At 44.6% G+C, this 27,776-nt stretch overlaps 3 protein-coding genes across 5 annotated transcripts in view; 1 reads left to right on the top strand and 2 right to left on the bottom strand.

Moving 5' to 3' along the window:
* LOC119170687 (pyrroline-5-carboxylate reductase 3) overlaps positions 1-18,245 on the bottom strand; it is a 43,383-nt gene extending 25,138 nt beyond the window's left edge. The window contains exon 1 of one of the 2 annotated variants that reach the window (XM_037421918.2): positions 18,046-18,245. In XM_037421918.2, the coding sequence (XP_037277815.2) occupies positions 18,046-18,112 (67 nt within the window). In that variant the 5' untranslated portion in view covers positions 18,113-18,245. The remainder of the gene's footprint in view (positions 1-18,045) is intronic. The other variant, XM_075886892.1, reaches the window with a different exon arrangement.
* On the bottom strand, positions 9,725-15,517 carry nero (deoxyhypusine hydroxylase nero). Its single transcript, XM_037421917.2, has one exon. It carries the CDS (start codon positions 15,507-15,509, stop codon positions 14,442-14,444), a length of 1,068 nt encoding a protein of 355 aa, XP_037277814.2. The 5' UTR covers positions 15,510-15,517; the 3' UTR covers positions 9,725-14,441.
* A 40-nt stretch (positions 18,246-18,285) lies between the features above and the next one.
* LOC119169408 (esterase OVCA2) overlaps positions 18,286-27,776 on the top strand; it is a 54,514-nt gene continuing 45,023 nt past the window's right edge. Inside the window, exons 1-3 of one of the 2 annotated variants that reach the window (XM_037420491.2) lie at positions 18,286-18,350; positions 19,059-19,081; positions 25,717-25,787. In XM_037420491.2, coding sequence (XP_037276388.2) covers positions 18,327-18,350; positions 19,059-19,081; positions 25,717-25,787 — 118 coding nt within the window. In that variant the 5' untranslated portion in view covers positions 18,286-18,326. The remainder of the gene's footprint in view (positions 18,351-19,058; positions 19,082-25,716; positions 25,788-27,776) is intronic. The other variant, XM_037420492.2, reaches the window with a different exon arrangement.

The following is a 27,776-nucleotide window of genomic DNA, read 5'->3' as shown; positions in this document are numbered from 1 at the left end:
CACAGTATTTCTGTGTAAAGAAGTTTGTTGCAGGATGTCATGTGCAATTTACAACTCTGCACTTCAGGAGGCTGTCCTGATGACGGGCTTAGGTGCAAGAAAATGCCTACCAAGATCCCTGACCGCCTTCTAGACTCGCCTTGACCTCAAGATAGGTTAAACCCAATATTTCTCTCTCTCTCTCTCTTTGGGGGGGGGGGGTGAGGTCGGCATTGCGTATTTTATCTTTCAAGAACTCGTTGGTCAGCATTGCGAACAGCCCCATGGCAACGAAACGCGCGTTTGGCATCAAATATACGCGTAATTTCAATATTCCTGACTGGTATAGTTCGCCACGTCAGCGTTACATCTTGGCCTGCGGAGGGCTTTTATTTTCACTATCACGAAATTCAACGAAGCCTTTATGGGGAGCTGCGCTGCAACGTTTGTTTTGCATCGCGGGTAGTTCATATATTTCATGTAGTACATTATTCACATTAGTGTAGCCTTTGAAGCGTGGGTGCCCGGGCTCTAACCACAGCGCCACAGTAAAAAACGTCTATACAATTTTTTTTTTATTCAGTGAACGCTGTATATGGCTACAATTGGCTAGGAGAAACGAAAAACTGTCCGACAGCGTTGTCTCGAGCGGTCTCCATTGGTTGTCCTGTCAGTTACGTCATACTCAGCGTCATATCCAAGCACGCGCGCCGTTGGCTGCGTTGTGAGGGACGTCTCCTCCTCATCGCAGCCGTGGAGTCGAGAACGTGCGCATCAGTTTGTTCTCAAACCTTTCACATAGGTATGCCACGGACAACTCAAGCGCCGCTCTCAGGATTTCGTGCCGACCGGTTGTGCCCCCACGATCTCCGACGACAGCGCAGCTCTGGCCGACTGGGCTCGCCCTATACGCCATCTCCTGACGCCGACAAGAGGTCTCGCCGAGTGGTGCCTCGTCCTCGGGCTCCTGCGACCGTGTCCTTCTTTCCTATCCCCTCTTTACTCCGTCGTTCTCCGTCGTTCGCTGACCCTGCGCCTCACTCTCTCCTTCCTCTCTCTATTTACCTTTTAATCCTATCATTTTAATCCCTCCTTTACTCCCATCTCTCGTGAGCCACTGATACAGACAGTTACGGGGCTCACTTTTCTCTTTAAGAATCACATAAGAGCGCCGAAAGCGGAAACGGGACAGAGCTCGCATTCGCCTGGCCGATGGTGCAGTCCTGGTAGGTCACTCTAGTCCTGGCACAAAAACGGGCCCGGGAAGCCGAGTGCCTGCAGCAACTGCGTACCGATGTTCCGGCAGCCTTCCAAGCCGCGCTAAATCGCAAACGGGAATAGAAGCGCCGGTGGTGGGCGGATCCTGCAAACCACGCTACCGGGTCAGCTTGCGATGTCAAACGCTTGCAACAACGCCACGCCGAACAATGAATGCGTGGTTCTTGAAGGGAAACGGGCACCCAATGCCGTGCTTACGCCGAACAAGCGGCATTGCGGCGTCAACGTGATGATTGCGGGAGCGCGTTCGCCGGGGCGAACGTTCACTTTCCGCGGGAGTTTCTCCAGCGGCACTTTGGCTTCGACTGCGACGTCTGTGACCGCCTGTGGTTCGAGAACAACCAGTGATTAACGCGTTGCCAAACGCATTTAACCGCTGTAGTGACACGTATCTCGAAGGAGTGCGGCCACTAGCGTGGGTCCGGTCTTAGCGAGCCGCAGGGCACGCGTTAACCGTCGCCATGGCGAGAACACGATACTGCTCAAAGTAGCAACACTTTATTGTGGCAGCACCAAAACGCAGTACAGCCCGTTGCAAAGGCGCGGCGGGAAAGCAAATAGGCTTATCCACGCCACGGGCGTAAAAGTACTACACAAGGTGCCACGAGCACGTCTCCGCGGTAAAGGTGATCCACGGAGACACCGGGACCAAGGCCCGGTTGCTCGAGCGAGGGCAAAGGCGCTCGCATTGGCTTCGGAAGGAGACGGATCGGCGTAGCTAGACCACGCACTAGGACACCGTACCACCCTTCGGCCTAGCGTTCGGAAGCGGGGGGGGGGGGGGGCGACATAAGGTAAGCGTTCGTCGCGGGCGCTAGGCGAAGTCCGAACGAGCCGCACAGGGAGCTGACGGACGGAAAAGAAAAGCGTGCTTCCCCCATGTCGTCCCCGGAGAGGTCTCTCTCTACTCCCGACGCAGCGCGCGAAAACCTCTCGGGAGACTCCGCGCGCGGCGCCATAGTCAACATCCGCTACCGGGTGGGGAGTTAAACGTCACTCCGCTCTCCCAGCGCGGCACACAGCGGAGGAGGGGATACATGTCGGGACGTGAGAACGGCAGAAAAGGCGGCAAAGCCCGCGCAAAAGCAGCGGGCTAGCCTCAATTCCCACACCACTTATTACACTCCTTCATGACCATGATCACGCGAGGCACAATGTGCAGCGTGTGAAAAAAATTGGTTCCAAATCTACATGTTACACCGCAAATGTAGCCGAAAGACGATAATCTTGCGTCTGTAGAAAGTGAACAAAACGTTTATTTGATGTTCTGCGCAAGAAAATCGGTGAAGGGTAGTCTGGAGGCGCTGCGTTAGTGTCTCGAGCGTGTAGCCCAGGCGAACGAGCGTATCGAGGATGGATGGATGGATGTGGCTGTACCCTTTAGATCGGGCGGCGGCTAACGCCACCTAGCCGTAATACTTAGTGAACTAACCATTACATTTATCTTTTTTTTCCTTTAAATAATGAAGTTGAGGATTCGTACTTCGCAGTGAAGGATTTAATTTTCACTCGTGCCTTGACTTTAGCCACCAATCAGATAACCTCCTTCTAGTTAAATCTACCCGCTTAAAGTCTATTTTGCCCTCGCTGTCCCTAAATCCCAGTGCTTTGAAAAACTCTGCACCATCATCCTGAACTATAGGGTGAAGCCCTTTACAGAACATTATCAAGTGTTCGGCAGTTTCTTCTTCCTCTCCACACGCACTGCATACTGTGTCTACCCCTTCGTATTTGGCCCGATATGTCTTGGTTCGCAGTACTCCCGTCCTGGCCTCAAACAGTAGAAAACTACCCCGAGTATTATCATAGATCCTTTCCTTGGCAATTTCCTGCTTAAAAGTTCGATAGATCTCTAGTGCGGACTTCTCAATCATGCCCATTCTCCACATGTCAGTCTCCGTTTCCTTCACTTTCTTCTTAACCGATAGTTCTTTTTGGTTTGGCCACCTGCTGCTTTCTAAGTATTTACCAGTCAACTTCCTGGTTCGCTTCCTTCATTTTGTATCGACATTCTTCATGTACAAGTAGCTGAAAACCTTCCTAGCCCAACGCTCTTCCCCCATTTCTCTCAATCGCTTCTCAAATTTTATCTTGCTGCTAGCTTCCCTGCCCTCAAATGATGTCCATCCCATATCACCTTGTACTCCCTGATTTGGTGTATTTCCGTGAGCTCCTAAAGCAAGCCTACCTATTCCACGTTGCTTAATTTCTAATCTTGCTTGAACTTCTGATCTCATGCACAAGACCGCATTGCCGAACGTCAGCCCAGGAACCATGACACCTTTCCATATTCCTCTCACAACATCATACCTATTGTAATTCCAGAGTGCCCTATTTTTCATGACTGCTGCATTCCTGTTACCTTTAGTCGTCACGTATATTTCGTGTTCCCTCAGATACTCGGTCCCATTGCTTATCCATACGCCCAGATATTTGTATTTATCTGTTATCTCTAGCGTGACCTCCTGTATTCTAAGCTCACTACTTTCGTTGTCATTGAAAATCATGACTGCTGATTTTTCCTTACTGAATCTAAAATCTAACCTATCTCCCTCATTACCGCAGATGTCCATCAATCTCTGCAAATCTTCCTTGTTGTTGGCCATTAGCACTATATCATCTGCGTACATTAATGCTGGTAGTGCCTGATCAATAAGTTTTCCTTGTTTGACTAAAGAGAGGTTGAAGCCCAGTCCACTTCCCTCTAAATTTGCGTCTAATCCTTGTAGGTAAATCATGAATAATAAGGGTGACAGGGGGCACCCCTGCCTAAGCCCCCGTTTTACCTCTGCAGGCTTGGATACCTGTTTTTCCCACTTTATAACTACCTTGTTACCTTTATAGATACCCTTTAAAATATTAGTGACTACATGTTCCACGCCTAATGTGTCCAGTATTCCCCGCAATTCCTCTTGAACCACGCTATCGTACGCTCCCTTGATATCCAAAAATGCTAGCCACAGGGGCCTGTGTTCCTTTTCTGCTATTTCGATGCACTGCGTCAGTGAGAACAGATTGTCTTCCAACCTCCTGTGTTTACGAAACCCATTCTGCAGTTCCCCCAGCACCCCCTCATCCTCTATCCACGCCTGCAGTCTTTCCTTTATAATCTGCATCGCCAGCCTGTAGACCACCGATGTCACTGTTATATGACGGTAGTTGTTTATGTCAGCTTTGTCCCCCTTTCCTTTATAGATCATGCTCATCCTGCTAAGTTTCCATTCACCGGGAACTTCACCATCGATTATTATTGTGCTCACTGCCTCTCTCAAAGCCTGCTTAGACTTGGGACCTAATGTCTTTATCAGCCTAATTTGAATGCCATCTGGGCCTGTTGATGTACTACTAGGAACCCTTTTCTCAGCCCTTTCCCACTCTTGTTGTGAAAATGGAGCCATTGCACCACTTGATTCGTCCTTGTCTATTGTGGTGCATAAAGTACTTCTTTGTTGAAATTTTTCTGTCACCCTTGTTCTTATATATTTAATAGCTTCGTCCCCTTCTAGCCTAGCACCTTGGGCTGTAGTTATAAAACTCTGCTCTAGGCTCGTCTCATTTCTTAGGGAGTTTAGATGGTTCCAAAATTTCGCAGCTGCCTTTCTATCTTTTTTATGTACTTCTGCCAGCCACTGAGCTCCCTTCCTTCTAATCTTTTCATTGATCAGAAGGGATGCATCCCTTCTACAGCTTAGAAAGGTTGCCCATTTTCTTTCAACATCATCTGTCGGTTCACCACGCTGCTTAGCATGTCTGTGTTCCCTAGAGGCTTCCTGACGTTTTGCTATGGCTCTCTTAACTTCCTCATCCCACCAACTTTTGGGTTTGTGTCTTCTTTTCCGGGGTGACTTGCCACGCGTCTTAGCAAGCTCTAGCTCAAAGAGTCTAATTAGATTCGTGTATGTCCACACTGTCTTATTATCCTCCGTGATTACTTTCTCAATTTGTTTAGTGACTATTTCAATTTGCCTTTCTGGATAAAAATTTTCCTGTAGTTGCTCATCTTGTCTCCTTCCCACTTTCACTGCTGTTCCAAAACTTAGCTTGATACGTTTGTGATCGCTACCCAGACTTCTGGAGCCACCTTCATCTATGTGCATTCCCCTGAGCTTATCATACATCCTATGTGACATCAGTGCATAATCTATCGTCGACTGAAGTCTTCCTACCTCCCATGTTATTTGTCCTTCACACTTCTCGGTACTGTTGCAATTGATCAAATTAAGCCTTTCACACATATCCATGATCATTTTGCCTGTCGGATCGGTATACCCATCTATATCTTCTATGTGCGCAGTCATGTCTCCAAGTATAATTATCTCGCACTCTCTTCCTAACTCCTGAATGTCCTTTGATATACACTCTACCATTGCCTGGTTTTCCTCTCTGGCCTTTGCTCCCGTCCACAAGTACACGAAACCAAGGAGTGTCATTTGACCTGCCACTTTCCCTTTTAGCCATAAATGTTCCTTGCACTCCCTGCTTGACCCTTTGCCAGTCTGTACTTTTATAAATGAATGCCCCAATACCACCTCCCTTTCTGCTGCCTTCTGTTCTATTACAATATTCCCACGCGTAGTCCGAATTGTTCGGAGGTTGTTCCATGTCCCTGAGATGTGTTTCTACAAAACCGTATACCATCGGCCTCTCTTCCCTTAGCTGTTCTTCTATCTCTTCCCACTTCAGCCTGTTCCTACCACCCTGCATGTTAATATACCCTATGTCTGAAATGGCTCGGCGCTCGTGGCTACGTCTATTTATGCCCCGGACTCTACCTATCTTAGATATTGGTGCCACTTTAGAATCGTATCTGTCCATACTACCTGTCGAAGAGTCTCCCTGGTTGTTTTCCCCGTTACTAGCTATCCTGCACCCCGAAGGGCTCGCTTGCCCCCCAAAAAAGCTACTGCGCGTCCTGCAAGTCGCCAACCCACCTCATGACCTAGCCGCCCATCGAAGTGAATTCTGTCTCGTTGAAAACCCCCCCACCTATTCACCTCTCTGTTTATTTCCACCACCTCAAAGCCTTTCTCTCGACTCATCCGCCATATCTCTTGGTTTGCGTTGACCACCGCTCTTTGCAGGTTGTTATCACGCACCGGTACCTCCGGTATCGTGCATATCACTACCTGAGCCTTAGGAGAAGTGGCGCGCATGTCATCGACGCCTTTCGCCAGTGTGGCTGCTAGTCCTGCTGCATCTTCATTTAGGACATCGTTTAAACCGCCTGAAATTATCACGAGGTTTCGTCTATCAGCTGTCGTTTTGAGCTTTGCGCTCGCTTGCTTCATGACTGCTTCCAGCTTGCGTCCTGGGAACGCCCCTACTGCAACCCTCTTGTCACCTCTTACCCTCTCTTTGATGGCTTCTGTGCATCGATTTAAATTTGAGTCTCCGGCGATTATCACATGCTGTGACTTTTCCGGTGGAGCGTTCTGCACCTGGGGGCTACTTGCACCTGTGACGCCGGCTGCTTTGTTCCCTCCCTGCCCCACCACTACCTCGCTGAAGCTGGGCCTTGCGACAGTTGAACCGGCTAAACCTGTTTTTTCCAAGCTTGCTTGCTTTTCCTTCTCCACCGTTCTGGTTGCCGGTTCCCTACTGTTCTCTCGGTAGGTCGCTTCTTTGTTCAGCTTCGCTAGTGCTTCCTCGGCGGACTTCAGTCTTTCTCCCATTGCCCTCGTTTTCTCTTGCTCTGTCGCCAACGCAGACTCGAGCTCGGCGATTCTCATCAGCAGTTCACTCTGGGCAACCATCATTTTATCCATTTTTTCCTCGACCTCACATTGCCTACACTTCGCGTCAGCCTCTTCTCCATCCGCTTCTACGCTTGGGTCCACTTTCAAACCCACTCCACATCCTGAACACTTTACGGTCTTTTTAACCATGCTTTTCTGCCACCAATTGTCCCTATACTCGATAATTACTAAACTCGAGCCCTGCACTACGAGAAAAAAAAAAGAAAGTCTAAGCTCTACTACAAAAATTTGCGTGTTCAATGTACGCGCACCCCACGGAGTGGCAAAAGAAAAAAAAACAGCAACAAAAAAATTCAAACACACACACCCACACTAACCAATAAATACCTGGTGACTGGCCCCCGAAAAAGCCGTACCATAAAATAAGTGCTACGAAGATTTCAACCGCTGCCTTATAATTATAAAGACAAGCTCAAACCATGCAAAAACACTTATCTGCGCAGTCGATCCGGAGCGCTCAAAAAACACGTCCATCCACCTTGACAGCCCGAACTGAACGTGAGTTCAGTTCGGGCTGTCAAGGTGGATTCAGTGAGTTCAGTTCGTGACAGCCCGAACTGAACGTGAGTTCAGTTCGGGCTGTCACGCACGTTAGACTTAAGCGCCATCTGGCAGTTTTCTTCGAAAACGAAGGCGTGCAGCCCGCGGAGAAAGATGCGCGCCAGTCTCGGAGCTAGGTGATAAGGTGTAGAATGCAAAGCGACGGGCAGGTGCCACCACCGTGACGTCGTAGCAAAGCGTTGGAAACAACTTTTTGAGCATCGCGTGGCACTGGCAGCGCAGCGCGCTTAACCGCTACATTCGTTAGAGTTACTTGTGTGTGCCTCTTCTAGTATAAAGGCAGACATACAAAACTTCAAAGTGTTGTTATGGCGCCTCAGATATGTGCAATAATTGTTTTTTAATTGACAATCGCACAACTATGAACGCTAAACCTTGAGCGATATTGGTGGGCGCAACGAATGGGGTTGGCCGTTTGAGGTATTGTTATGGTGGACAAACAGACAAATGTACAGACAGACAGACAGACAGACTAAAATTTTTTCGTCGAAAATACTGTGGTAAAACTAAGCCAAACGCGGCTCTAACCTCATTAACGAACATGTAACCAATAATTGTGAAAGGCTTCAGTGTCATGTCGGGTTTGACCCACTGCTAAACACTAGGGCCACACGTTTCAGCTTTCGCAGGTTGCGGAGTGTTTGGGAGTGAGGGAAACTTTATTAAGTTCACAAGAGACGCGAGTTAACTCAACGTTACCTGGCTAGGCCCACTCGGGGGCGGTCAGGTTGGTTATATTTCATGGCGTTGATTGCCTTGCCGCCTGCATGTATGGACAGACACGCAGGTGGCTAGTTTTCTGGCCGAGTCCCCATAGAAATGCTGATGGATTTAAAGCTCGCTATTCTAGTGTTTTAGTTGACAAAACTAAAGCACATAATTACGAGGAAATTTAATATCGACCCAAAGAGAAAAATTATCACAACCATTTTTTGTTCACCTAGATAATGACATGATGCAACATGAAAGAAATGTAAAAGCGCTTGGAGTTAATATTTTTTTTTTCGGAGCATTTGACTTGGAGTGAGCATATGAATACATTTGATTCAAAATTTTTAGCGCTATTGGAGTGTTATCAAGGGTGCGACACATGTTTTCAAAGAAAGTTGGAATTGTAATTTATATTTCTACTTCACAATACCCTCAATTTTGTCTACTCAGAGCAGTGCATTCTTGTATGGATTACAATTGGCCTTAAAAATCTAAAAAGTTGCATATGCTTGAAAAGAGAGCTGTCTGGTACATGGCAAATGCGCCTTACTGTAAGTCTATATCTCATTGGACTACAGCTTAACATTCATGTAGAGGTTTGTCTATTTGTATACCAGATTCAAGGAATGGTGGGCTGTATTCTCCTTAGGTTGTATGGTTGCTGTACATAGTCATTGAGACTTACAGTGCTCAAACAATGCAATCAACTCGCTAACATTAACTCCAATGCTTTTGTTGCATATGATATAATACAGAGATCAAGAATTACTGAGTGGCCAATATCATCTCCGAGTGGCATGGCATGCATTTTGTTAATGTTTACTATATGACAACCCGTGTATTTCTTATCCTTACAATTTACGTTCATGTGAACGTAATGTGTGTAATAATTGTTTGTATAACTATTGTATAATTGTTACCTGTTATTAAATGTGTCATTTTAAGTGCTCTAATGTACTTATTTTTCATGACTGCCCAACGCACTGTCATGTGCAGGAGTCAGGGTCATGTCAAGCCGCTGGAGGGGCTGTTAGTCCCGTCCCCTCCATTTTTGACAGAAGAAAACAAACATGAACAAAAAATCAAATAAGGCATGTTGTAGTGGATTAGTGTCGAGCGCTTTCGTTTGACAAGTGCATTTTTTAGTATAGCTAATCGAGTGTTTTCTTATTTTCCCACAATCGAAATACGGTGACATTTGTGATATGTTCATTGGCTAAACCAAAACAAATGTATGCACGAAACAACGAGAACACTGCAAAAGATGCAGACTTTTGTTCAGCAGGTACAGAGAGGCAATATTCTTTGATTTCGCAGACCTCAATGTGTCGTTACCCATCAGTGTGAAGTAGAAGGGCACACACTATTACTGCAAGAAGATTGCAGTAGGCACAAGCAGGCAATAATCAAGCCGTACGGAAGAATCTGCAGTCTACATCTGGTTTTTATAGTTCTTTATTGGGACAAATGCTCTCTTACAGTTGCTATAAATGATTTGGCAGCTATAGAATCCTTCTATGCAATAAATATTCAAACATCCATTCAGACAACACTTTATATATAACTGTTAACATTGAATGCGAGTTTGAGTGCAGTTGCTGGATATTCCCAAAACACAAACCAATGCCACCAGAAAGACATGGTATTAGCACTTTGTGGCATTTGGAAGTGCTGAAATCTAGCCGCAGACTCTCACCTTTTCATACCCTGCTCTGAACGAAGAATGTATAGAGTTCACTCCTTCATGCATTGCTCTTTCTGCCTTTTATTTGGAACATTATTATTAATTAACCTTCTCACAGGGATTGTTATTTTTAGCTATTATTTTTCAGAGTACCATGAACCACAGTAAAAATAATTTACTACTTCAACTGTGCTGATAATTCTAAAACTTGAAATAACCCTCATAACTCTTAAATACAAACTTTGACTTGTCCTAGCTGCTTGCCCTAAAATGTGCAATCAGTACCGCCTTATCTTGACTCAGTATGAAAAACAAAGCAGTAGGCTTGTCTAGCAGATATTGATTAGACCAATGATAACCTGCCCTTTAGGAACACCAGAGAAGAATCTCGAATATGTGGGCAGACACGAAATTCGCTAGAGGCAGTTCAATAACCCTGAGTCATATATTAAAACATTGTAAGAATGAACTCGTGCTGAGGAAGAAAAGCAATACAAATAAAAACTAAAGAAGAAATATAGCCCCACCCAGTTATGGGGAATGCCTCGCATCAGTGGATGACCAGCAGTGCAATGAATTGGCATAATTTTAAAAATATATGGTGTGCATAGCATGAGCAATCGCTAGCAAACATCAGTAAATAAGGTCAAATTTGCTGCCTTCAAAGTCCCTCAGTGCCTTTTGCACTTGAAATAATAAAGAGCAGGCCACTTATATCATAGTACGGGCCACATAACTCAAGCCTTCAAACAAGCAATAAGCATCTTGACAATGTAGCATCAACTGCAGGAAAACAAGTTTAGCTATCTGATGGACTGACAGAGAGCATAATCGAATAAAACACATTAACAGTATTCCATTTACCCCCTTGAGAAATCGTATTCTTTAACAGCTGTAGAGTCAAGGTAACACTACTGCTGGTCATGCTATCCTCACAGCTCTGGCCATATTTGCTCAAGTGCTACTTCAAATCAGTTTAATTTTTACTATTTTGCCATTTCCCTCTCAAGCCACAAAAGCGACGAAAGTCAATAATTCCCAGCCCATGGCATTATGGACCATAGTAAAAATACAGACAGTATGGATGCAACACAAATGCTCAGGCACAATATGGCTAAATGCAGCCATCATGCATTTGACATTTTGCGAAAAAAACGTCAATAAGAAATCATGTTTTCTTAAAAGTACAACTTGTCTAAAGTTTGGCACAGACATCATTGACGACAAGTTTGAAAATCGGTGAAATATAGACACAGATTCACAATCCGTGATCACTGTTATATAACACGAAACACTGTTTCTTGCCCATTTTTCCGGCAAACGAAGTAAAGTTCGACTGCTACTAATACTAAAAAAGATTGAACAATCATTCATATACTTCTATTTGTATGCTGATTCTATTGAGTTGGCTGTGAAATAACTATGTTCCAGAGAACAGTAATACACAACATTGAGAACAGCAAAGGTAGTGGGACAAATGACATATGGCCACTGTAGATGTCGAAATGTATTTCGTCTCATCACCCGTGCAGTTAGCAATTATGGACGTAGTCCAGCCAGAGCAATGTACAACTTGAACACAGCAAGGTGTTGCAACAAAGAAGGTTGAAGATTGTCAAAACACCGAGGAATGAAGGTAAGGCTGGTATGCGGTCGGCATTAACACGACTGCACAACCACTCAGCACAAGCTAATGTGCACAAACCGATGTCACTTCCCGCACAACAAGTCTTTCAACAGATGTGCAATGTATAGAGGTGTAAGGCCGCTGACCTCAGCATATTTACCAAGAGAAAGAACAGCAGTTCTGCATGTTCAGTAAGGAAGTTGATAAAAGAAGCTGACTTGTTTGTTTCTGCTAAAACAAAACTTTACCCTCCATCTTCTGTGACCAGCATATTTTTCAGTACGGCATTAACCAGTAAGCCCATCTTGTTTAGTGAAATCTATCAACTAAATAGACAATCTAAAACACAGAAACATGACCAAAAAAAACTGAGACAGGGACCGAGTACTCAAGTGTATTACAGGGTGACAATGAAAGACTCACGCTGAAGCGAGTTCATGATTGTCACATCTGCAGCATCTTTTACAAAACTTAACCAAGTTCTTGAAGTGACCACCAGCTTGAACATTCTCTGTTTACTATGCTTGATGGCATTACATTTAATGAAGTTCTCTTGTTTGGGCACCTGGTAGGGCATTTCCCAATTTCAGGAAGCGTTTTAACGTAAGTGGTTTGTGTTCAACATTAGAGACGGCTTTGGCATGAAACAACTGCACATTACAGGAACAACATGCCAGAATAAGCTCTCTCATCAATATAACCAGCTGAAAATTATATGAAAAGTTGCCCTCTTCAACTCATTTTTGAACAGTTGCGAAGATATTGGCTAAGCAAGCCCTCACAATTACCACTGCTCTAATAAAGAGCCTCACAGCATCCTGTTAAACAAAGATTATAGGAAAAAAAAAAAAGGTTTTTAAAATTCAGAAAGTAGGCAATTAGGAACATACCATGCAAATTCTGAATGTGCTTTTGTTATTTAGAACATACACTGCAGACAGTTAACTTAGGAAATTATTTGGGAAAGCGGGGATCATTGATACCGAACTGAAAGTTGCCACGTGTCTCGTTGTACAAAAATACCGAATGGTTACTCCAAGAGATAAGTAACACAATTACCAACTAGGCCAGACACAGACGATTTAAAACTAGATTCACTAACAGTAAGAACTATATTCACTAACCCAAGTGTTCTACAAGCTAGAACAAACAGATCGAGACATTACCAGGACGCCTCACAATACGTTGCACTGCTAGATGCGCTCATGCATCTCTGATGTGGATAACCTGCATCACTCAATAGCCATTTCAGGGTAAAAAAAAAACATACTCACATCACGCACATACTCCATGCAAACCTTTCTGCTGCTTTTGTGCTATAGGTGTATTTCAGGCTGTACTCACTAGCCCCAACTCGAACAGATCAAGGTTTCTTATGGTACAAACCCACTAGCTATTCCAAAGATGGATTGCAAGCACTCTCAAGGTATCAGATCCCTCTACACAGAAACTATAAGGTAACATGACAGTGTGAGGGCTTTGCAACTCCGACTATCTCAACACTAACAGGTAACCATAATGTGAAAACTTGGTCTAACAGTGGCAGGTTGTTTTCATGCTAGCAATGTATGCCATAGTACAACACCAAGATCACTTTTCAAAAGCAGAGCATCAGAAAAATGGGAGTGAACACTGTCAGTGTATGAAAATGGTGTTCAACACCAAGCAGTTATTATACAGCAGTTTTTGAGAAGTACACATAAAAAAGTTCAGATGGCCAACTGTAATTATTATAATAAGGTGGGTAAAGAATTGCAAGTTGGAGATACACTGGATGCCTAGATTGCATGAAACAACCAGAAGTGAGATTTAACATTTTAAGCAGTCACCATGCAGTGACAGTATGACACTCTCGCATTTCTATTAGCATTATCCTAAGGTTTGGAAGTTTCAGAACCTGTTCTGCGGTGGCCCAAATGTTGTAGTGAAGCATGTTGTACGACAGCTAATGTACCAATGGATAAATGTATGAGTATAAAACATATTTGAGCACAAGATGGGAGACAAGTCGACAAGTGACTAAACACTAATTTAGTATCGTCTTTTCTGCTCAAATCTATTCCAGACTGTGAAAAAAATGTGTGCAGCAACATATTTTATTTTTATAGGCACATTCTGTGTGAATCATGTGAAACAAGAAATGTACGCAATTTCATAGCACATGAGGATAACATGTAAAGCAATTAACACGCTAACAAAGTGAGGAAAATGCTGCATCGATACCACTATAGCAAATTACAGCTTTGTGAGAGAGCAAGGAATCTGTTGCAAGATACACCAACTTAGAATGTCAATGCGAGTACCGCCATCATGGCATAGCCAAGACCCCATTTTACGCTAAGGGAAATGATTATGTGCTCAACTTGTGTATCACAGGACTGCTGTGTGTTCTACAGGTTTGATAATGTTAAGTATGTGGTGGCAGCCTTGGCTGTAGAAAATCAGCTGTTAGATACGTTTTGTAGGCCTTACCTTTTAAAGGTATGCAAGAACACTGCCATTCAAACGAATCTGAACGCGCCTAATTACAAACGAAAACCAAAACCACTCCCAGCTGTTGCAGTAGCGGAAAAACTTCAGTCCCACCACTTCACTATGCAAGTTCAACCGACAGGTTAACTCGCAAGTCGATTTCTGTATCAGCATAGCCCTGCATATCTGCGAGAAAGATGGCCAGATGTCGAGAAAAGTCTAACGCAACGCCATCGACGACTACGTACGATGAAGAACCTCGGTTCCCCCCGCATGCACTACCGAAATTTAAAGCAAGAGGCAACCGAAATTACACGAAACGGACTGTTCGGGAAACAATGCGACGAATTTAAGAGGACGACGATGGAACGTTCTATATGAGAGCCTCGGGTTGCACCTTGAGCAGGGTGTCGGCGTACTGTAGCTCGCAGCTGTTCTCGTACTCGCACATGTCCAGCGCCACTGCGCAGCTCTCCCTCACCAGTGGCTCTTGGTCGGTTTCGAAGCGGCGCAACATGTCGAAGCAGTCTCCGGTGGCGATGGAGCCTAGGGCCTCGGCGCACTCGTGACGCACCATGCCGCACTCGCGCTCGTCGGCCAGCACTTCACCCAGGCGCTCGACGGCCGCCTCGTGCCTCGCCTGGCCCAGCACGTAGGCGACCTCGTGGCGGAACAGCGCGCTGCTCGGACAGCGGAGACCCTGGGCCAGCGCCCGTATCGCCGGCTCGCTGCCTTCGTTGCGCAGCGAGAACATGGCGCGGTATCGTTCGAACAGCGGCGCCGACTTGTCCATCAGAACTCGTGCCTGCTCCTCGACGCCTCCCCCGTCGTCCGGCAGCAGCGGTGGCGCGGGATCGACCGAACTGTACGGACTGTCGGCGAACGCCTCGAGCTGGCTCTCGGCGCTCGACAGCCACGCGATGCGAGCCAGCGCTAGCTGACACGTCTCGGCCACCACGGCTGTCTCGTCGCTGACGAATTCGCTCAAAACGTTGACGCATTCAGGCTCGCCGATGGCTCCGAGCGCTTCGGCGGCTTCGTGCCTCACGATTGCTTCTTCCTTCTTGTCTCTCAGCAACTTCTCGAGCGTCGGTATGGCGCGGGGGTCGCGCATCTGGCCCAAACAGTAGGCGCACTCATGCTTCAGCAGCGCCGACGGATCCGTGAAGCAGCTGGCGATGCACTCGATGGCGCACTCGCCACCCAAGTTGCGCAGCGTGAAGAGAGCCCGAAAGCGCTCCTTCAGAGGTCGGCCACGATCGTTTAAAACCTTTCCAACAGCCCGGACGGCCGCATCTTCCACGTGCTTCATGCCTGCAAACTTCCCCGTTGTCAAAACGAAAGCAGCGAGCCGAGGAATCGAAACACCGCAAGATTGCCGCACCGAATTAAAGATGGCGTCAGATGCAACTGGATTGGATTGGATGTGCCGGCTAAACATTGTAATAAGCCACAGAACACCTATGAGTAAGCCTTGTTGTCGCTCATGATTAAAATGCAATATGCGGGTATGTGTTTCGGCTTTCGGTATCTATTTTATTTTGTTCATAAAGTGTGAAAAGTTATTAAAATTTGGAGATTGGGAGCTGTTGCTTCGCTCATGACATGCATTGAATAAAACAAACTCTTACTTTTTTTTTAGATTTCTGGCTTTAATATTAAAAAGAAAAAATAACTGTTTTACACTTTACTGTTAAAATTTCATAACCCTAAAACACCCCTCTTACCATGATACAAGGCTTGGTAAGCGAGGGAACGCGTCAACAGAAAATACAGGTGGAGACGGTACCTTGAGATTCCAGCCCCAGACACCCTGACGTCATAAATTCTGAATGTGCCTACAATCAATCAACCAATCAGTTTTATTGTGTATCATTGTAACGGCTGGTTATTATTATACAGGTAGGGCCCCAGAGCCCAGTCAAGGCAGTTGCAGGGGTCCGTTTTTTTAACAGTAGTAGTAGGTACTGCTGAGCTATAGACCGACAGATGGTAAGTAGGATCCTACATCGCCTTTATTCAATGAAATTGACGTAAATTGCGATCAGTGGGCGCCAAAAACCTAGCATACAAAATACAAAAAAATTAATTGAGGCAACGTTGCGAAAATACGAAAAATACATTTTGGTAGTTTACAGGTCACGCCTGAAGATTTTGGCGCGAAATTTAGACATGAAACTTCAACCTTGATTTCAGACCTCCGCTAATAATTGAACTTATGATAGCAAAACTTACAGCATTGAAGTTCTTGGAGTGCAGTTTATCAATCTAAAGAAAGTCATTGTTTCTCTTTAGTATCCCTTTAATCTATGGGCCTATTTGCATCCCACCTTTGCCAGACTGCGTTCGTAGATCGCAGTAGCAGAACCGAACGATGACCTCTCAGTTAGTTGTAACGCACATTGCCGTGTATATTTATTTCAACATGGTACCGCAGATCCGGGAAAATGCACATCACAAAAAGGACACACATATGTGGTTTGCGAACGAGAATTTCTATGCGCGTGCATTGTAGTTTCCAAAGGTAGTTATCATTAGTGTAGCGCAGCTGCCTAAGTTAAAGTAAGAAAGAGGTGCCATTATTCAAGAAAACGAAATATAAAATCTCCATCATCATAGTATTGGATGTGTCTGCGAGAAAATAAATTACAAGAATGGAATTGTGCGTCACCCAGTTTGTGTTGACAAGAAATCGTTGGCATTCGAGTATGAAACCTATGCCACTGCTGACTTTCACAAGCTAAAAAAAAAAGACATTCAAGAGATAAAAAGAAACTGGCGCTTATATTCATTACCGCCTTCTCTGAAGATACACGTGAGCGTACGAATACATTCACCAGCTGGACGTACTACTGTAGCAAAGAACAACAAAAAGACATATATGAAATGCGCGACATATGAAAGAATTTCACAATCTTCATACGTCTACATTTATAGTCCTCTTGTTTTTGTGCGTGCTGGCTGGTAGAGTTCATGAGTAAGTGTTCGAACAAGGCTGCCTGCGCACTTCAACACAGCAAGACTGTGTATCGGGTGCGCGTATCTTTTACTCAAGGATCGACACTGAGAGCTCTCAGGAGAATAGCTTCCTATCAGTCTGCGAGGCCATTCAGGTCATCTCCTCGGGGAAGTACACTTGCCTATGCAAGCACGTTTCTCTAGCTTACACGAAAGTAAAAGTGTCGACCCGATAAGAACGCGACTATCTCTCCCATACATTATCAATGCTGCGAGGTCGCGGTGTCGTTCGCATGACTACATAGTCTTATCGATCGCGGAAGAATTAATCGCACACGTGCAATGACAACACGTCGACTTGCTGATGATCATTAAAATGTTATCCTTCAAACTTTACTGTCAAATGATTCCTTCTTAAGCGAGCCTAATTTTGACAGGAATCTTTATCATTACTATCTATAAATGTGGCAAACTGTATTTGCCAAGTATCATGTTCACCAGCAGTGGACCTTCATAGATTTAAGCTTCAATTTATTTTAGGGTACCTTAATGACGGAGCTTAAAACTTCTTGTGTGAAAATTAGCATTTTTATTTGCTTTCTTTTGTTTTGAAAATGCATTTCTCTCAATTAATCTTCCAGCTAAGATAAAATTCTTCAAGTACTAAATGGTTTGTCTGAGTGATTGAGCAATGCATACTTGATTAATTATCTTTCTTTTTCACAATTTCCACTAACATGTTTCTCAAAGAAAATCCATGATACACTAGCGAAGTAGTAATACATGTGGAAAGTGCGAAGTACCAGACTTCTTTTGACATGCAAATAATGAACACAGTTTATCCGAATTATTCCACATCGTCTTGGTGCTGCTTTGGGATATCTCACTGAACTTACAAGTTATACGTCACTGGACTTACAAGCACGAACACTGAATCACTAAATACTTGTACTTTAACTTTGGCTAATTAGTCATAAAATGACAGAAGCGAGCTTGAAATGCATAATTACTCATCATACCCGATTCAATGAATCCTTTGGCCATGGCCTGTGCGATGCGCCCGGCACCAAGAAATCCAATAGACATTTTATATTCCTTCTCTTGTCAGCACGCACATACAACGTCTTCCAGCGTTGGAGTAGAAAGTACAATGGTATCCGGCGGTCACTGCGTGCAGTTGCCAAATCTGCGAGCGCAAGCGGATCTTCCGGTATCTGAAACTGAAACTGGAACAACGACGGCGATAGCAGCGCCTTTCGAGGCCTAAAATATGTTGCCATAGCAACCAATAGCAACCGTTATGGCGGATGTCACGAAGCTGCGGGTGAGTGTGCAGAACGCCGGGTGAATTGGTGTTCGCAGTTATCGGCTTTCTCATTGGGGCAATAACAAACGACTTTGATGTCGCCTTGTCTTTGGCGTAATCAGAGTTTCTTGTTGTAGAGCAACTGTCGTGTGAATAGCGGGAATGTACGGGTGGCGTGCCGTTCCAAAGAGGTCGCCATGCACACATCGCAGCTGTCGCAAGCTAATGAATGAAATTTTATCGCGAAACTCAGCGGAGGGGGCTACTAGTTAAACGGGATATTTAGTGTCGTACCGGCGTAAATACTTAATTGCTTTCACTTTAAATAGGCGCGTGAGACAGTCTCAGACAGCATCAACTACGATACATAAATTATTAAGGGATGGATAGCCAATGGATCACGAGTCGTGCTGGTTTAGAGTAGTGAGGCACTCCTAAAAAGACGGTATGAACAAGTAGCAATCACTTTGTCACTTTTCTACTCCTCCTGACGGCGCAACATCAAATTCAGAAAAATATAAGCTCGACAGGAAGTGCTGCTTCATAAATTTTATCCAAAATAAATTCTGTTTACGCTGCAACAGAGTAGCTTATTAAGTATGAGCGTTCGATGACACTTTGACAACAAAAATGTATTTTAAAATGTGCATAGCGTTGTAGAAGGTACACTATATTTAAGCGACTTAAAGGTATCGTAGTCTAACAGAATGGTTTTCTTTTTCCCAGGTTCTTTGCCTACATGGTTACAGGTAAGTGACTGCTGTTAGAGCAAGAGAGGGGTCTAGTTTCCTTTATTTGATTTATTGATCGAATCATTGGGTTTAACATCCCAAAGCAATGCTGCTTTTGCACACAGACATCGTAATAGTTGGGCTGCGTGTTAAATATGTTGTGTTATCAAATACAAACGATCGAGTTGCTGCTGACCATTTGAGTATATGAATACCAATGAGGTCTATTTGTTAAGCTGCCGTTCATATTTTCCTATGGCGTGAACCTCTGTTTTGTCATCTAGCCTTGTACTGCAAAGGTGTTTTCTCATACCATCCGCTTCGGTTACATAACACAAATTTAGGTGCCTAGAATTGTTGAAGGTGCAAATTAAAACATGGGTTGAGAAAAAGACAATCTTAATTGTTTGTACACATACTGTGCCCTTCTTATTTTGATGCACCATTTAATATTGCTGATTTATCAAATATTTCCTTACTCCGATTCCTACGGGTTCTACATCATATTCATTAGTTCATATATATTGTGATGAGCACTGATGACTAAGATCAGCGGAATCGGGGCTCTGGGTGCGAGGAGCTAGCTGGAAGAAGCAGAGGAAGACGAAGTACAGAATAAGAACAGCAGGCCCAGGATCGGGTGTTGTCTCTTGTTCTCTGTCTAGTACATTACAATTGTGCAATCGACGAAGAAGTCTTACCTCCCGGCTTCGTCATCCAGGACAGCTGCCAACCTGCAACCACGATAAGCGCCGCTTGAGGACGGCGTCAAGGCCTCCTCGGCAGCTGTTCACCTGCCGCCACTGCCAGCACCGTTCGGGGACGGCGTCAAGGCCTCCTCGGCCGCTGCAGTACACGTTACCGGTACCATTTCACAACAAGGGACGTCGTCCACGCGTCCTTGGCTATAGATTCTGCCGTCAGCGAGTCCGAAAAGTGAACCCTCTGCGGGAAGCCACCGATACGTGTCTTCGTGGTTCGTCAGCAGTGCGGGCTTCTCCATCAAGGAACGCCGTTCACGCTTCCTTAGCGATGCTTCAGCCACCCTTCAGACCACCTGTGGACAGTGTCCAGGCTTCCCCTGTGGTTCTAGGCCATGACCTGATTTAAACCATGCCATCGTTTCACGGCAGGGATCCACACCGGCTTCTGTCCTTTGAGAATGCTGCTCACGCTTCTCATGGCCTTCATTCCCATTGCAGTACTCTTCCAACATACGAACTGCCACTGAACGCCGTCCAGGCTTCCCTGCTCTTTAATCTCGCTGGCTTAAGTAGTGCAACCGCTACTTACTTGATCGCTGACTCTTCGGGCTTCACACCAGACAGCGCCGCGGACCTGTGGCGTACCATCACGTTACTCCGCGTCGAGGGTAACGAACTTACAGCATTCATCTGTGAGCGAGCTCCTACAATGTTGCCAGCATTGTGTGACATTAGCGCAGTGTTGGATGTAGCTGCCTCACACGACCTTGAGGCAAGCAAACCGGAGCAACGCAGGGAGCTTCGGTCTTCTCTCATCGAGCTCTCACACCAGCTCGACTGCTTCGCGTCGGTGATCTCTGCGTTGCCACCTGCCACCTCACAATCACCAACCGTCTGCGAACTACCAGAATTCCACGGGGTCCAGAACGACGCCGACAGCTTGGTGGGAACCGTCAACGCGATAGCAATGCGCGAGGCCTGGACAGAATCTCAGAAATGGACCGTGGCTGTAGACCGTCTTCGGGAAGGTGCAGCGGCATGGCACCGGTATGAAGGCTTGAAGCAGCAGTCCTGGGTGGAGTGGAGCTCCAAGCTCATAGCTGCCTTCGGCCGGACACTCTCCGATCTCCCTTCCACCACCCAGTTCAACCTGACGACTACCGAGAATAAGGCGCAGGAGGGTTTCCGCCTCCAGGTTGCAGTCATGCGTTGCAGTTCACTTGAGCTTTCGAACTCTTTGCCGCAGTCCAATTCAAGTTAAGCTCAGCCAAAGACCACTATTGAAGATGGGCCTCGGGAAGGACGTCACTCAAACGGCATACCCACACTGAACCATCCCGAATGTGCAGCTGTACCCTGCATAAGCTTTGATGACCTCTTGGCTGAACGCTCCGCAGGGTACACTGAAACAGGCTCCAAGGCAGGCGTCGCTCTTCCGATGCCAGGTTCCACACCAGGACTTATCTCACGAACTTCCATGCCAGCAACCAATGCCATTTCTAAGACAGAGCTGTCGGAGACAACCGTGGATAGCAAGGAGACAATCTTGGACCAGTGTGTACCACATCTGCTGTCATTGGCCGAGCGTGTGAGCTACATCGATGCGTTCTAGACAGAGAGATTCAGAATCGGCTTTTCTGGCAACATGATGTATGATCTTGCGGACGATGACAAGCACGTCATTCTGACTCCCAACGTACAACCTGAACGTCGCGCAGACCCCCATGAAGTCATCACCATGGAAATCGCCCCTGATTGTTCAGGCCATGACCAGCTCGGTCAAAACAAGAGTGATAACAGCAAGGAAGCTGCGGGCACGTCGCATCATGATTGTGTCTAGTGGCCTGTGGGCGCTCGCACTCACCCTCTGTTGCGCAAGCATTTTCCGACTCGGCATTCAAATGTGCATAAAAACCACACCACCCCACTCAGATGACATAAATGTCTACTCGGCAGGCAACGACTGCTCCAACACACCCACTGTCGCCGACCAAATCTCTACACCGTGTTACAGCGACGTAAAGACAGACTGCCGAGGTACAACCAGTTTCATACCCCCGAGTCTCCATCGACCAAGGTGCGAGTGAATGCCAATGCCCAACGTCAGCAACGACACTGTGGCCAACCAAGGCAACAAATACAGTTTCAGCGTGCCAAGTCACAGCCTAGACGGGTCCGGCCCAGGCGAGGAAGTCAATGCCACCCGCCAGAACTGTTTTCATCAAGTCTTCCGAACACGTCGAACCTTGGGCGAGATCAACCGCAGCGACAGAACTTATTCCACTCGTCGCAAAACACACTGGGAGCGTCGCAACATGGCCGAGGTTATAGACCGCCGCAACACAAAGTCGTAACCCAGAGTCGCTATCGGCAAAAGTTTACGCCAAACCTCAGCAAACCTCGGCGTCTTAACCGACATTTCGAACGACCACGGCGACACATTCAATGTCGGTCACTGGATTTCGCTCCAAGATATTTTCAGACGAAGTTCAAGCGTGGAAGAGTCCGATTGATCACCACGATTCAGCCAACCGCGCCCACATGAAGCACTGTCGGCAGCTCCACGCACTCGCAGTCATGGCCGAGTGTGATGAGCACTGATGACTAAGAGCAACGGAATTAGGGCTCTGGGTGCGAGGAGCTAGCTGGAAGAAGAGGAAGACGAAGTACAGAATAAGAACAGCTGGCCCAGGATCGGGTGTTGTCTCTTGTTTTCTGTCTAGTACATTACAATATCTAGATCTTAAGTAACTTAGACACACTTTTTTGTATTCTTTTCTAAATTTTTGTGTCAATTCAACAAAGCGGCACACTGCCATTCTTATGCATGCAAGCGAAAATACCTGTTTTTAAAGGGGCCCTGTAATACATTCCTAACTCATCATAAGATGACCTGATCATTTGGACTCTGTTGCTTTATGAATGTTATGCTGCAGGGATTTTTCCAAACTCTCAAGTACTATCGGTGGCATTGTTGCATGGGGTGGATACTTGCTCTCTCCTTTCATCGCCCCAAGTTTCAGTTTTATTAGTTACAAAGCATCGATTACATAACACTTGTATGCAGTTGAGGGTCCCAGAATGTAAATACTGAAAACGGGACCCTTAGTTAAAAACTATAACAAAAGTGAATTGAAAACAATTGAAAGAAGATTAGCAGGTTGTAATAAGAAACTCATACAAGGCAAAACAAGCAGCAACATGCTGAAACACTTAAAAGAAAAATGAAATAATACAATAGAACGAAAGGCACAATGCGAAAAATAATACAAAAAGTAATGCAATATAAAGTTGAATACGACACAGAAGTAATAAGAAATGAAAATATAAAATGTGCACAAAAAATTAAAAGGAAAATTAAAGTTTCACACAGGGAACAGAAATACGTACATAAAATAAATGAGCACAAGTGGGAAAAAAATTACATACCATAACTAAGGTGAGCAATCAGTAGTTAAAAGGAAACATTTTAATGATGTTTTGAAAAGTGAAAATGAGGGCAAATATTTAAGTTGAAACAGCCAACTATTTCAAAGATGAATGGTAGAGAGTTTAGGTGTTTCTTTACCATAGTTAGTGCGAATAGGTGGTGGCAAGTAACTAATGTTAGAAGCAAACAAGGCGGGGTTAGAGTTCTTGAGCGGGCTACCTTCAATATATTGAAAGGAGAGCTGGAAATTAAGTAACTTATAAAACATTATACTTATGTTATACTGAAATAATTTGTTAACAGATAAAATTTTACGCCCATTAAGCAGGCTAAAGGCATCTGAATGCGAACAACTGTGAGTTATAATGCGTATGGCTTGATTTTGTATATGTTGGATGAATTGAAGATAACAATGATAGGTGTTACCCCTAGCGATTATACAGTAGTTAATATGCAAATGAATAAATGCAGAGTACAGTGAAAACAATGCAGGAAGGGAAAAATACTGACATGCCTTGATAAGCGCGTGGGTACCAAAGGCCGACTTCTTTTTAATGTGATTTATTTGAAGATGAAACTTCAAATGGCTGTCCTATGTCACACCTAGAAATACTGCAGAGTCATTCATGGGAATAGAATGATTTCCTTATGATAAGTAAGGAAAGTTTATTAGAGGCTTTGGATTGGGATGGAAAACCACAAATAAGTTTTAGATGAAATAATATGTAGTTCATTATTTTTACACCATTTGATTAAGTGGTCAAGTGCCATATTTAGATTATTTATTAATGAACTTATATATTTATCATTTACTGATATAGTTTTATTGTCTGCATACAACACATAGTGGCATAAATTAGTGATGTCCAGCAAGTCATTAATATAAAGAGAAAAAATTAACGGTCCCATAATTGAACCATGTGGCACTCCTTGGCTAGTAAGTTTAGGAATAGAAAATGTTTCACGCCCGTATAACACATACTCTCGGTCAGTTAGATGATGCTTTAACAACGTTAGAGCAGGGCCTGTGATCCCATAGGCTTCTAGTTTACGATACAAAATTGTGTGATTAATGGTGTCAAAGGCTAAGGCTTGCGTGTAAGGTCGAGCAAGGTGGAACTGGCGAATTCATTCCCATCAAAACTATTCCTAATAAAATCTGTTGGACAAAGTAAGGCTAAATTAGTAGAAATTCCCGTCCGAAAACCGAACTGGCAAGATTTGATCATGTAGAATTCATCTAATTACTTAGTCTAGACACAAATAACTTTTCTATTATTTTACTTAGGGAGGGGAGGATGGATGTTACAAGTACATGGATGTTACAAAGGGTGGTCACAAGGAGGGACGAGGGTGATGTGTTGCCCAAAAGTACCTTGAGCTTTTTTCCTCCTTCCTTTGAATGCTATAATGGCTTGCCAGTGTGCTGTTCATAGAATCAACCAAAATCTACCAGACGCACTTGCTCTGCAGCTGGTGATGACATTCTGAAGTTGAAAGCAAGTGATTCTTTCAGTTATTTTCTGTTATATAACATAAAATTGCACACTTCTACACTGTAGTCAGTGGAAAAACGTTGAACTCAGATTACCAAAAATTCATGCTCTTTTCAGACTACGTACAAAAAGTGCTGTAGGGCCCTTTTAATTGTGGGATTGACTTTGCTAGTCTTCAAGTCACACATGTGCCTCATTATTTGACTCTGGTTTGAGGCACACTTAAATTTTGATGCTCATTTTCCTAGAGCATGTTGTTTAATTGCTCAGTTCATTTTTTATTATACATTCTTTTGGGCATGGACTACCACTTCTACACAATCACAGTTCTTGAAAAATGTGAAGTCCTTGAAAGTGAGGGCATTGCAGATTCATGCAGCTATGTTTGAGATGGAAGGTGCTTATTGAAATAATCATCCGTAAATTGAATTCATTTTATTTTTGCATCATTTATTAATGTAGCCAAGAGAGAAGCTGGGGGGCTCAAATTCCCCCCTTCTTCAATTTTTTAATTTTGCTGGCCTAAAATACACATGTGCTCATGCAAACACACCACAAGCATAGATAAAGGATTGTTGAACTCCTGCTCCCCCCAAAAAATTCTAGTTGCACCCCTGATTCATGGATCGTAGTTTGCACAATACTTGATTTTTTGTTTGTTAGGTATGAAAATTGTGATAATTGACTGTATACACTTGCTATCCTTTTTTTGTTATTTTCACATGCTACACTTCCCCTCTATGGGGCTCTGTATTTTTGAGCATACAAGAAGTAGATAAGTAAAATGGTAACCATGACGTGAAAGCAGCATTGTTATCATTCACTGTGAAAAAGATGTGCTGTTTAACGGTGGTACATCTAGTAAATATTTGCTGCAAATGTGTCTTGTATAGTTTCAAGTTTAAATGACACAGCCTACTCACTGAGAACTACTATAATGAATTGTTGTGTAGATTTTTTATGTCAAGCAATAGGAGAGCAGCACAAGAGAAATTATGTTAACTTTATGCACTGTTTTTGCAGGCAGGATGCTGCTGCATTCAAGTCCAAACTGGGAGGCTTCCGTAAAGCGACGAAGTCATTGCTAGACCTGGGTGAGTGGTCGCGTAAAGCTGTTTGTGTCGAGGGATAATAAAGGGCTTCAGGTAAGGAGTGACAAGTGGCATGTGTCTGTGAGAATGGCAGCAGCAATGTAGAGCAGTCTCGGGGGGTGCCAGAAGCTAGCACCCCTTATTCTAAAGCTGGTCTTCATTTTGACAGCTGTGGTAATAGCAGCAGGTGTCATGCAACAAAAGACCAAAGGGGGCCCATTCACTGCACGGTGGTCACAGTGGGTGAACTTGGTGCTACCACTGATGTTGAAGTTGTATATCAATACTGCACATGCAGCTTGAGAGCCCACTGTTGTGATTGAGAGGCTGCCTATGCATTAGAATCCCCCATTATTGTTTCTTTCCTTGCTCCTTTGCAAGAGTAAACAAGATTGCTCTTTGACATATTTCTTTGAATCTCACAACTTAGTTGCACTTCTGAAAAATAGTGAACACAAAATTATCTTATCATTGGTCAAGCTGCACAATTGCACCAAGTACATGAAGTACATGGCTGTGGCTGCAGATAAAAGCAGTGGCAGTGCCAGGGTTTTTTATTAGGGGCACCACGCAAGTGGGTTCTTTCAGGGGGGAACTGAAGCATGGAACTTATGCGTTGTGTTTTCAATGTGCTTGCTCTTACGGGGGTAAAGGAGGGGGCCCAGGGGCACACAAGGATAGATGAATGAAAAGGGTACAGATTTGATTGATTGATATGTGGGGCTTAACGTCCCAAAACCACCATATGATTATAATAGACGCTGTAGTGGAGGGCTCCTGAAATTTCTACCAACTGGGGTTCTTTGAAGTGCACCCAAATCTGAGCACACGGGCCTACAACATTTCCGTCTCCATTGGAAATGCAGCCGCCGCAGCCGGGATTTGATCCCGCGACCTGCGGATCAGCAAGCAGCCGAGTACCTTAGCCACTAGACCACCGCGGTGGGGCTGAAAAGGGTACAGACAAGTATAAATGGCTTCATTACTTAGGTGCTGTGGCCATAGTATCTGAAATTCTTCATGTCATTCATTTTGATGTAATCTGTATTACATTCAATGCCAACACACATTTCATGCTTTCTACAAAATATGTCTTAGAGTCTCTTTATGTTGTTAAAAACTATTTGATTACAAAACAGTGCTGAGAGTGGGAATTATAGATTCAAGACCCGTAGAAGTGATGAATGTTTTGTAGCGTAAGCTTGCTGCCGATTTTGGTTCCCCACCATGTCAATTCCAGCTGTCGTGGACATTGAGGAAAAAAAAATATGTTCAAGGTGTATTCGAACCTAGGTATTACTATTCTACAGATCACGGAAGTACTCTACTGCAGGTGAATTTCAATGCTTGAATTTTTTTTTTTTTTTTGAAAAAGTCCCTGCACAAGTGTCATGTATGAGAAGGAAATGCCATATATGACATTAAAATGAAGTGATGTATTGCATTGACAGACATAAGTTTGAATTGCAGAAGAGTAGAATTGCACCAGGCCTTGCACAATGCTAACTGTGTAACAAGTGGTTGGTTTACAGGGGCCCTGCAACACTTTTTGAGCATGGTCAGAAAACACTGCCGATAGGTAGTGCAAGCTCCAGAGAATGCGCGAGCCAAATATTATAGCGTAGCACATGGCCTGCAATCCACAATAAATTGTCAAAGTCAGCTAAAGATTGCTTTCTCTGCTCTCGACAAATTAGAGAGAAAGCTCAAAAATCACTCTTAGAAGTCCATCTATCAACCATTGGCTGATTTGAACATGGTGCGTTCAGTCGTTACAGGGATCGCCGCGAGAGGCCATGACTTCTCCACGCATGCGAGCGCGATCGCACTGAAAAAGTCTCGTATTGGAAGAAAAAAAAAAGAAAGAAGTGCTCAAGGTCACGAGGACCCCCTGACTTATTCTCTTGGCTCATGCGATCTACCTTGTTTAGCTTCCAGCACTTTCTTCCGGATGAGAGAAGAATATGATTGTAGCATGCAACAAATCTTTGT

This window comes from Rhipicephalus microplus, chromosome 2, assembly GCF_043290135.1.
Source record: "Rhipicephalus microplus isolate Deutch F79 chromosome 2, USDA_Rmic, whole genome shotgun sequence".
NCBI lineage: Eukaryota > Metazoa > Arthropoda > Arachnida > Ixodida > Ixodidae > Rhipicephalus > Rhipicephalus microplus.
Note: the sequence above shows the minus strand (reverse complement) of the source record. Positions and strands in the feature narration are given on the sequence as shown.